At 44.5% G+C, this 12,010-nt stretch overlaps 1 protein-coding gene across 2 annotated transcripts in view; it reads left to right on the top strand.

Annotated features, from left to right (window-relative positions):
• The window catches only part of CEP97 (centrosomal protein 97), a 29,431-nt gene that overhangs the window by 1,243 nt on the left and 16,178 nt on the right, over positions 1–12,010 (top strand). Inside the window, exons 2-3 of one of the 2 annotated variants that reach the window (XM_014599141.3) lie at positions 5,911–6,053; positions 11,506–11,568. In XM_014599141.3, the coding sequence (XP_014454627.1) occupies positions 5,911–6,053; positions 11,506–11,568 (206 nt within the window). Of the gene's footprint in view, positions 1–5,910; positions 6,054–11,505; positions 11,665–12,010 lie in introns of both variants that reach the window. The other variant, XM_006271779.4, reaches the window with a different exon arrangement.

The raw sequence follows: 12,010 nt of genomic DNA, 5'->3' as shown, positions 1-12,010 counted from the left end.
TGTAGCCATAGCTTGTATGTGGCTTTCGTAATTGTCAAAGTAGATTCTTCCATACTCAAACTCCATTTATCCCTGCTGTCATCTCTAGAAATATATGTTGCCAGAGGCGACTCGAACAGGATCCGGGGCCCAGGGCAAGTCGGTCCATGCAGGGCCGTGCCACCACTCCGATCCCAGACCTGAAGAAGCGGGTGGGGTAGCGAGCGGCTGGGCTCCGTGGGGCCCCCCCAAAGCGCAGGACCCGGGGCGGACAGCCCTGTATGTTGCAGACATCGCTGCAAAGATTCTGATCCTCATTGTGAGCTATTTGAGGCAGGAACCTTGCCATATGTCTTTAAAGCATCCTGAACATTGCCAGATGCATGAGGATGATAATGGTAATAATTATCACTATAGGTTTTCCTCTTTATGCTGTATGTGCATTCCTGGAAAATGGAGTGTAACTTGAATTTGCATAAAGGGAACCCACTTTACAGTGTAACAAATAGGGATATGTTCCAAGACCTTGACTTTACTGACTCCCAGACCCATTTCTACCACTTTTACAAGGCAATTTTGGTATTCACCAACAGCAGACAGTACACACAAGCATAGGGTGGTGGTGAATGTTACCATAATGGGGATGGCAACTACAGAAACTCATCACAGACCATGAGCAAGGAGATCCACGCACAAGACTATATTTTGGTATGTTCCTCCCACAGTGTGCTGCACAAAGCAGCTGACTGCGGGCTTCCACCACACTGATCACATAAGAGTGAATTTACCTTGCATGTAAAGAATTTTTGGTATAAAGAGGGTCATCGCATAAGAATGAATTTGCACATACAGAACCCGCATAAATCAAGGGAAACCTGTATTGTCTTAAATTACTTATGAAGTTTTCCTTGATGAAGCTGAGTATGAAGTGAGTATGACAGACAAAAAACTAGAACTCTTGGTTCCAAAACAATACCTTTTATTAGACCAACCAAGATATCGCAAGAAAACTATCCTTTTCTACAAGCTTTTGGGATCAAAGTGAGTATGAAGCTTTTTTTTGATGAAGGAGAGAACTTCTCGATAAATTAACTCTTAAAAAAAATCAGTCCTTGTCATTGCAGTAGCAAATTTAGAAATATACAGCATCATCTCTGAGGCAAGATAGCTTACATTCTTTTGTTGCTGCTTGCAGCTTTGCTACTGCTGCACTAGGAACAGCTGCGTTAACAAAAGGAATGCAAAATTAGCAATGCTGTTGTTGGCAAAATTATCTCCAAAATTGGCTACTGTAGTTGTTAGCTGTATATCTGGCCCGCTAATACAATGACTGAAGGCAGTTCTTCAACATTGCTGTTTTTAGTCTTAGCTAGGTGGTAGCAAAGGTTTAAGAGATTTGATCTGGTAGGCCTGGGTTATGAGAACTGGCTATATTCTCCCCTGCCAGAGTACAGGGAAAGGGTCTACCAGTGAACAGGTGTCGGGAGAAGAACTTCTAGTTCTTCTCCCAACACCTTCTTCCGATACTCTTCAATGTCTTCATCAGCGACTTGGACGAGGGAGTGAAGTGTACTCTGTCCAAGTTTGCGGATGAGACAAAACTGTGGGGAGAAGTGGGCACGCCGGAGGTCAGGGAACAACTACAAGCAGACCTGGACAGGTTGGACAAGTGGGCAGAAAACAACAGAATTCAATTCAACAGGGAGAAATGCAAAGTGCTGCACCTAGGGAGGAAAAATGTCCAGCATACCTACTGCCTAGGAAATGACCTGCTGGGTGGAACGGAAGCGGAAAGGGATCTTGGAGTCCTAGTGGACTCCAAGATGAACATGAGTCGGCAGTGTGACAAAGCCATCAGAAAAGCTAATGGCACTTTATCGTGCATCAGCAGATGTATGACGAACAGGTCCAAGGAGGTGATAATTCCCCTCTTTCGGGCGCTGGTCAGACCGCAGTTGGGATACTGCGTGCAGTTTTGGGTGCCACACTTCAAGAGGGATGTGGATAACCTGGAGAGGGTCCAGAGAAGGGCCACTCATATGGTTAAGGGCTTGCAGGCCAAGCCCTATGGGGAGAGACTGCGGCACCTGGACCTCTTCAGCCTCCGCAAGAGAAGGTTGAGAGGCGACCTTGTGGCTGCCTATAAGTTCATCACGGGGGCCAGAAGGGAATTGGTGAGGTTTTATTCACCAAGGCGCCCCCGGGGGTTACAAGAAATAATGGCCACAAGCTAGCAGAGAGCAGATTTAGACTAGACATTAGGAAGAACTTCTTCACAGAGTGGCCAAGGTCTGGAACAGGCTCCCAAGGGAGGTGGTGCTCTCCCCTACCCTGGGGGTCTTCAAGAGGAGGTTAGATCGGCACCTAGCTGGGGTCATCTAAACCCAGCACTGTTTCCTGCCTATGCAGGGGGTCGGATTCGATGATCTATTGAGGTCCCTTCCGACCCTAGCATCTATGAAAGTAATTAGAAAAGTTAAAGTGATTTAGATGTGGCACAAATAGGACATGGGTAGTGTTCTGCATTCTCACTTTTTACCTTTTTTTCACTGATCGATTCCCTGGTTTTTGTTTTTTAAGTCATTTGTTTTTTACCGATTGACACCCGTTTTTCAGTTCAAATCCCTATTAGCTGGCACTTGGGGAATGGTCTGTTCTCCACTAGATATGGGGCCCTTTCTGTCTGGACCACAGGTCACTAGACTTAGGGACATCTATATTATTTATTCTATTCTGGTGCCAGGCAGTGCCATACTGTGACATCCATGTTTGTTCTTCTGAACTGAGACTCACGTAACAGCCTTCGTGCATTGCTGTCTGGCATTATAGCCAAGTAGTGCTCTTAATAGTCTGAGTTTGTGATCTGTGTGGGCAGGTGTGCCTCCTGTTAAACTTTCTTATAACTGCTTTTGGGTGAAGCACTTCAGCTCTCTATTCTGACTGTTAGAATATGTAGGCAAGTGAAGTGCCTCTGAATGAGTTTCTCAGCTGCCAGTTTGCTGTGCAAGGAGGTGTCTGTGTTTATTCAAAATATTTAGTTTGACACCTGTTTGCATTAGGTGCCCCAGTCCTTTTGAAAACTAGAGAGAAAGTCTGCCTTCCTTTTGAAGCATAGGTAGACAGACTGGAGAAGGAAGTGGTGGTAATTTGTTCCTGATGTACAATAGCTTAATGCAGGGCTTCTCAAAATTTGGGATACTGTGACCCGTTAAAATAATATATACATTTACATGCTCCCCCACCACCCTAATTAAAGCTATTGCTTTCATTCGGATTAGGTAGGAGATAAATAAAGCACATTTATCTTTGTACATTAAATGAAATGTATTTGTCAAAAAACACTTTATAAAGTGTATCAAATTCAAAATTGTTTTGCTAAAAAAAACCACTCTCAAATTTAAAACTGTCAATAGTTTTCAGTGAGAAGGATGAGCTTGCTTGGTACTGCTTAGTTTTTCAAACCTGGGCTTTATTTTCGAGACTGCCAGTCTCATTTCGTGCCCCGCATTTATCTTTGATTGGTATTTGCTCTTTATAGCGGCAACTGCTGGGGGGGGAAAAAAACTGCTGAAAAAACTTGCACTCAATTGCATGCAGTCAATCGAACTGTTGACAGATAACAACTGAGCTTCACTAACCCGTACACCTTGAGATTAGAAAACAAAAGAGACACTTCCAGTGTGGGTGAGTCCAAGAACATGTTCATTGCCGCTGGGGTAGGGAAGCAGGCAGAGTGCTTGCGCGTTGGGGAGGGAAGAGAAGTTTGCGACCCCCTTTTACATTGCTCGAGACCCCCCTGGGGGGTTGCGACCCACAGTTTGAGAACCCCTGACTTCATGCTTAGAGCAGAGGTTCCCAAACTTTTTCTTATTGTGTACCCACTTACCGGCTGCCCACATAGCCCTACCAGCATACCTTTTGTATTTAACCCCTTAACTACCAGTCATTATAATAATGGAAATTAAATCTGCCATTACACAGTTTCTCCCGCGTACCCCCAGGGATGTCTTGCCTACTCCCAGGGGTACGCATACCACAGTTGGGGAACCCCTGGCTTAAAGTATGCATCTCAGACGTGAAAGACCCAGGTTCAGTGTCTTCCTCAGTCTGAGGGGATTCAAACCCGCATCTCCAATTGCCTAGAAAAGAACCACGAGGCTCTTTCCTTTTGAAACATAGGTAGACAGACTGGAGAAGACACGAGTCACTGAACCACTGGGGCCCCAGTAATATAAAATAAGGCATAAAATAAATAGTCCTTTTAATAGAAACCCAGATCTGTGTCTCCCCTTGCTCAGATGAAAACCACAAGGCCTGTCCTAGGGGGTCAGACCTGTTCCTTCTGGCCCAGCACATTTTGAGTCCCCATCCATGTAGCGGCAATCTCAGTAGGAAAGGTGGAGCATGCTCCCTGCCCCAGAATAGCCAGTAATCTAGTACAGGCAACCCTTGCTTAGCGCTCTTAATTGGTTCCTGAAAAAACGGGCGTTAAGCGAAACCACAATTATTTGACGACCCAAGATGACAACTGCACTTGTTTTTATGACCCAAGATGGTGACTGCGAGCATTATAACGAAACTCGCTGAGTGCTAGGTGAAATTGGGTATCAGTTTAAAATTTGTTTTAGCAAAATAGCACTAAGTGAAACAGCATTAAGTGGGGGGTGCCCGTAGTCAGGGCACCTTTCTTGGAGGTGAGAGATGTAAGTTTGGGCCCCCTCAGACTGAAGAGCACACTGAGCCCAGCTCCTGAGCAAGTGCTTCAGCCTCTGGTCTATTCCATTAAACAAAAAAAAGCAGTACAACCTCCTCTTCTTCTGGTCACATTCTCGAAGGAAAGCAATGGCTCTCTTTTTATGTTGGGTATCCTGCCGAGTTGTATCTGGCCCCTCATGGGGCTTAGGTGGGGAAATGCCTTGTTCCTAGATTCCAGTAAAGTGTCAACATGAATTAGGTGCCAAGCAGCTCAGTCCTGACAAGATGGAGGAACTTTTGGGCTGTACAGTCAGAGTTTAGGCATTTGGGTAGTTTGACTGTGAAAAGTTAGGCTTGTGTATGAGTTGAGGTCAGAGTTCTGAGGATTCTACTGTTGCCAGGAGATGAAGGGAAGTGATTCTTCCCCTCGATTCAGCACTGGGGAGGCCACATCTGGAGTACTGTGTTCAGTTTTGGGGCCCCCGCTACAGAAAACACATGGACAAATTTGAGAGAGTCTGGTGGAAAGCAACAAATATGATGAGGGGGCTGGGGGACATGACTTACAAGGAAAGACTGGGCTTATTTAGTCTAAAGAAGAGGAGACGGAGAGGAAATTTAATAGTAGCCTTCAACTACCTGAAGCGGGGTTTGAAAGAGGTTGGAGCTAAACTGTTCTCAGTGATGACAGAACAAAGAGCAATGGTCTTAAGTTGCAGCAAGGGAAGTTTAGGTTAGATATTAGGAAAAATATTGTTACTAGGAGGATAGTAAAACACTGGAGTAAGTTACCCAGAGCGGTGGTGAAATCTCCATCTTTTGATGTTTTTAAGACCTGGCTAGACAGAGCCTTGGCTGGGATGATCTAGTTGGGGATGGTCCTGGTTTGATCAGAGGGTTGGACTAGATGACCTCCTGAGGTCCCTTCCAGCCCTAATTTTCTATGATTTTATGACACTCTTAGTATGATTTTAGTGTCTAAATCCAAGTCTGTCTTTGATGACAGAGTCCTTTTATGGGTCTAGTCTCCTGTAGTCATGCAGACAATGCATGTTAGCACAGGGACTCAAATGCCAGCCTCCTAAGCCAAACCACTGAACCTCATGTATTTGGTATGAAATATTTATGAGATGCAGTCTTAGAGATTTAAATGATAGAATTTGATTACAAGAATGCAAATCTGTTTCTTTTGCATGTGCTTATACTTTATTTCACTTTTTTCCCTCCTCCTTCAAGGTCTGGTAGTTAACTGGTCAGGACAAGGGCTACAAAAGCTGGGTCCAATATTACCGTGCAATGCTGATACTCACACTCTGATTCTGGATAAAAACCAAATAATTAAATTGGAGCATTTGGAGAAATGCAGAAACCTGATGCAGGTCAGTGTTACTTGACTGTTGCGGGTCATGAGTTAATCGAACTACATTTATTAAAATACTTCCAATTTAGGGCTGCAATATGCAGTTAATAGTCTTAAAAGTTCCTTTTCTTGATGTGAATGAATTGCCATTTTTTATATATCTAAACAGGAGAGGTCTTACAGTGGAAAGACATGTTTTCAATGCAGGTCTTCAGTTGACGATCGTATAAAGTGTTTCTCTAGTTACCTGTGTAATCTGAGATTTTTTTTAAAGATGTTAGAACTGAACTTCCTCACATATCTGGATATTGTGAAGTGCTGGGAGCATTCAATTCCTAGTGAAGTCACAGAGCTTTTATTCTACCCCTTCCTTCCCTTTGAATGCTTGACTTCACAGCCTTAGTAATGTTTTTCTGACAAAAGCTTTTCTGTATGTAATAACTGAAGAATAGCATTTGTCATCTTCACATTTCAAAAGCATTCACAAAGAAGCTTGCATATTTTTTCTCAATTTACTGATGGGGACACTGAGATACAAACAGGTTAAGTGATTCCAGAAGTCTCATACTGCAGCAGAGCTAGATATAGTCCTTGGATTTCATTGCTTTTAGTTGCACCCCTTGTCACTGATGATTCCCCCATCCTGTGCTTTTGCAATCTTTTACTCAGGACTCCTTTCAGTATAACCTGTTTTTTACCTTTGATTCATCTGTCTTGTTTAAATAACATTTTGTTGTTGCAGCTGTAAAATCTGGAAATAAATGATCACAAATTGGAGCAGTACCCACAAATTCATAGCAATGCATCTGAGGAATATGTAATGTAAAATGAAAGCCCAGGCAGTTTGCTGTGTACATTAACTTCCAGGCTACAAGATATCCTTTTTTACTTATTTACTAACATGATATTTAGCATATGGTATAAAATACAGTATGGAATATAAAATTATTATTAATATATATTTGAGTTAAAGGGGGAAAATAAATGTAAATAGGGTAAAACAAGTAGCAAAAATGTTTAATGTAAAATTAGAAAGTTCTAAATTCCCTTCCTGATGTCCTGAGTTATTTAGGCTTGATCTTGCAAGCATATTTAACTTTGACATTAGAAATAATTTCATTGAAATAGATGGGCTTATGCTTGTTAGTTAAGTTAAGTACACACGTAAACTTTTGCAGGATGAGGGGGTTGGTCCTTACAGGACCTCTCTAACACAGTGGTGCTCAGTGTTTTAGAACAGTGGTTCTCAATCTTTTTGTACCAGGACTCTTTTGTAAACATTGATGGCCAGTCCCCACCCAGTGAGTAGTGTAAGTAGAAAACAGCCCCCTGGCCCTGCCAGCACCCCTCACTTCTGACCCTGACTCCTGGGGATGTGTGGGGGATGGTGAGGGGGGAAGGGGGCTCAAGCAGCCTCTTCCAGGCTGCAACTCTGACAGCCTGCAAGGGAAAACCCACAGTTTCCCACGTTTTTCTCTTCTAAAGGAGAATCCATTTTTAAAGTTGTTTGATCCATATTTAAAGTTTGTTCGTGACTTCCATATATTGTTGTGACCCACTTTTGGGTTGCGACCCATGGGTTGAGAAACACTGTTTTAGAGGAGCAGGCTGGTTTGTTGCCACCTGCCTGTGGTGTGGGCTGCCACTCCCTTCTGGTAGACGAGAAGGGGGAGGGAGGGTGGGCGGGCAAGTGCCTTGCTGCCTGTATTTTGGGCTGTGTTCTTGGTGTGCGGGCCGGGCCCCGATCCCGCCGCCAAGTGCGAGTTTGGGGGGGGGGGGGGGGGGGGGGCGAACCGCGGCCCGTCTTCGCGCATGCGGGCTGTAGCCAGCAGCCCGGGCACGCGGGGTCGGAGAAAACCGGTGGCGAGCTAGAATTAGTCACAAACGCGTAGTGGTTGATTAAAAGATTATTTACTTACACCCAAAGATGGTAGTGGTGTAGGCTGGACAGCTTTCCAGGTACAGTTCCGCTTAAATCCTCGTTGGAGGATTACGACAAGTTCTTTCCCACGGAGTTGTTTAGGCTCCGCGGGTTCAGCAATTCTTTCCCACGGAGTTGTTGAAGCTCCATGGGCCGTCCGGTTCCCAGGCCCCGGAGTTGTTTAAGCTCCATGGGTTCGAAAATTGGGTTTGGTTCCCTGGTCCCCCAGAGTTGTTTAGACTCCGTGGGTTCGAAAATTGGGTTTACAGGAAAGGGAGATACGTCTTGGATTGCGCTCGGCGACGGGGAGAGGCTAGAGGCAGTTCGTTCTTTTGTTCCCCCCTCCGGAGTTGTTAAAGCTCCGTGGGTTCAGTTAAGCCTCTATTGCCTGCTTAAGAGAGGCGCGTAGGGTCCGCAAGGGTCCACATCGCTTAGAGATCTTCACACAGCGCGAAGTCTCGTCCTCCTGGGGTTAGTAAAGTCCTCCAGTTTTCCTCTCTCTCCAACTTGGGCGGAAACTACCCAAGCCTTTTGTACGGCTAGCAAGCCACTAGCTAGCCGCCACGTGTGCCTACATTTAGAACCAACCAATAATGTGGCGCGAATCTAAATACAAATGGCAGGAACTCCTTTGCAACGTGCATCACTAGTATGCCGCAAAGAAATGCACCCTGCAAAGAAGCTACAAAACGGCGGGAAAGCCTTTTGCACCCGGGGTTCTCCTCCACAGCAGAGAACTTCACCATGCAAAGAAACTGTAATTTAGGCGGAAACATAATTTAGCGTTGCCGAAGCATACACAAACAACAAATCACAACTTTGGGTTGTGACACTTGGCAGCTACTGCTAGATGCGTGAGGATGGGTTTGAAGATACCCGCTCCTGGCTAGACCTCAGCATCTTCCTCTGGGTTCTCTTGCTGCCTGCAACCTCTGGCTTTATTGTTATCACAGGTGGAGCCTGGACATGCGATGCACAGCCTATGGTACCCCAAGCCCCTGCCTTCTGCCGCTGACAGCAGGGCTGTTAATAACTGTCTCTCCCAGTCCAGACCTGCTCTGGACAGCAGTGGTGGCAGTTCCTGGGACATGGGATGGAATGCTGGTAGGTCAGGAAGCTCAGCTCCACATACTGAGAAAGCGAGAGCTGATGCAGGAACCTGGGTAACCTAGTGGCTACAGCCCCAAGGGAGAAAGAGCTGGCTGGGCTCACTGGACCCTAGGTCAATCCTTTTCTGAGTCCTGGTGTTGTACTGGGGCCATACCAGGAGTTGTCTTGTGCTCTCCAGCCCCAACATCCTTGGGCAGGGTACCTTACATAGCTGTGGCCCACTGGCACTTGACAGCCCAAAGAAGCAAGCCTTGGTCCCTGTGCTGGGCTGGGCAGGGCAGGGCAAGGCATCCATGCCTGGGACTGGGTGGCTTGGCAGGGTTCTGGCAGTCCATAGTGCTCTCTTATCCATGCTGCAGAGTCACCCTCCAGATTGGCCCTTCTCCCTGCTGACTCCTGCTCTGGGGCAGTACTGATTTCCTTCATCCCACGGGCTAGATTCAGTTGCTTTGGGGGTCAGATATGACCCGCAGGCTGAAGGTTGAGCACCACTGCTCTAACAAGTCCAAGCCATTCAGTAGTTATTAAAAGTGCCTTCAAGAGACATGAAGAACAGTGTTTTGGCATCACCTAAATGGCTTACATAAGAAAAGCTAAACTAAGTGTTTTTGTTTTTTTTCAAGTTCTGTGCTCTCAGTATTGGCATAAGGGAACATTCCTTTCTGTAAACAGCCATTCCCAATGCCCCTATGTTATATTTAGGATGGAGCTAATACTCAGTATTTTTACTGTTCCTGGTTTAACTGTAATTTCTATAGATTCTTCTCAAATAACATTAGAAAGAAAGAACAATTACTTTTTTCCAAGCTGAATTACAGGCCCTTTTGTAACTATAACTGAGACATTATTTATTTTACTGTTTGATGGTGCTATATTTAAGAGCCCATAAATACATTTCCACTCTGACCTCTCTCTTTACTCCTAGACTGGTATGGTAGACATTTGCCTGGGTCTTAACCCTAGAAGGCAAGTTCTTGAAGTGGGGAGGGGTGGTTAACTTGAAGGAGAGTGAGAGCCACCTCTCCCTGGGCACACCCATTGGCCACTGGGTAAGACATGCCACAAGAGACCATCCAAGGGATTGTACAGGATGCCCGCGAGTTAAACTCCCCGCTATTGGCCCCTTGGCAGAAGATAAGTATCCTGAACACCTTTCTCATCCACCCATATCTCATTCATAATGAGAGGATCAGCAGTCCCCAAGATGCATCTGAGGAAAAGCAGATGGTGAAATCAAGTAGCTCTTAAAGAAGTAGATGAACCTGCCACTGTGGGCCAGGAACAAGGTCTGGTATTGAGGTGCCAATGATCCTCACATGGGAGATGATCTGTGACACTGGAGTGTACTTCGGCTCGAACTCCCCCAGAGTTTATCACGTTGCATTAATTGCATCTGTAGATGCGCCCTGCATGTTTTAGATTGCATCAATATACTACAATTATACCCATGTAGTTACTATGTGTGGGGTCCTGTATTCTCTTTCAACTGTACAAAGACATGTAAATAATTAACGATTTAAAACTTCACTAGAAAATGTTAAAAATTATAATGTTTAAAACTGTGTTAAAGCTCCCTTTTCACTGGGACAGAGGGATGCGTGTGTGTGTTTTTAATCTTTCATTAAGAAGATGAGCAAGTAAATTTTGTGCCTGTAATGCAATGTAATAAACTCTGGGGTAGTTCGAGCCGCAGTACGGTGCTTCTGGGAGCAGTGTCTACATATGCACCTGTGACATCAGCACTTTGAGCCAGGGCAGAGCAGAGCAGAGCCCTGCTGGCAGGAGACTTGGGGAGTCAGCCGTGGGCTCTTGGGTGATGGCAGCAGAGGGGCTGGCTGGAGCACAAGGGTGCCAAATGTGTGGAGCAGTTAGCTAGGCAGCGTGCAGAGGTCTGGCCCCCACCCAGTGACTGTCTACATGTGAATTTCAGTGTAGGTAAGTACTATGCCAGAAGATAGTACTGTCCTGAACAGTAATATCTTACAACAGAATTAATTAGTTTACTGCACCCTAATACCAGTGCATATGTAGATAGTGACACTTTACTGCAGAGCTAATTAGTCTACTCTGCAGTAAAGAGCACGTGTAGATGAGCCCGCAGTTATTTTTGCAAGGCAGTTTTAAAATGCTTTTTACCACCTGAAACAATGACTCTAATTTATTCTTCATTTCATTCTCTTGAGTTTCATTATCTAACACTGCAGGTGAATTGTATAACAAAATGAGCTCTTCAATTTTAGTGCACAATTCAGGTTGAATGGTCTTGTGGTTTGTCTGGGCTACATTACTCTTTAGAAATAAGATCATTCTGTATAGTTTATTGGACTGTATATTTAACATTTCAAAATAAGAGCTAGATCTTATGTTATCATTTGTTAACCTGTTTTGTGTGAACCATTTTGTAGTAAACATTAAACATTTTTTGCATGTTTATCTACAGCTGTCAGTGGCCAATAATCGGCTGGTACGAATGATGGGTGTAGCAAAACTTACTCAGCTCCAGGTACTAAATCTGCCTCACAATAGCATTGGTTACGTGGAGGGCTTAAAGGATCTGGTGCACCTGGAATGGCTAAACCTGGCAGGAAATAACCTGAAGGTGAAATATCTATTTTTTTAGCTTTTCAAAATCTGGTATCAGAATACAGTGGGAAACTGGAAAGCCCTTCTAGGGGTTGCATTTTTTTTCCAGTATTTGAATAAGTGATCTCCAATTAATTGGCATACATAAGTAAAGCACAAAATTGTAATGGGAATTGGGTCATTTTAAAAATCAACATCATTTACTAAACATACTTTTTTTCCTAACCAAAGTTCTTCATAATTGAAAATTAGAAGCTTTCTTGGCTGTTTTATTGAGACTTATAAGCTTCAGAAAGAATTGCAGAATTGTAAATTCTCATTTAATGACAGAGAAGAGAGGTTTTTGATTTCTCATTATTTCT

This window comes from Alligator mississippiensis, chromosome 1 (assembly GCF_030867095.1).
Source record: "Alligator mississippiensis isolate rAllMis1 chromosome 1, rAllMis1, whole genome shotgun sequence".
Classification (NCBI taxonomy): domain Eukaryota; kingdom Metazoa; phylum Chordata; order Crocodylia; family Alligatoridae; genus Alligator; species Alligator mississippiensis.
This window is presented reverse-complemented; position numbering and strand designations above follow the sequence as displayed.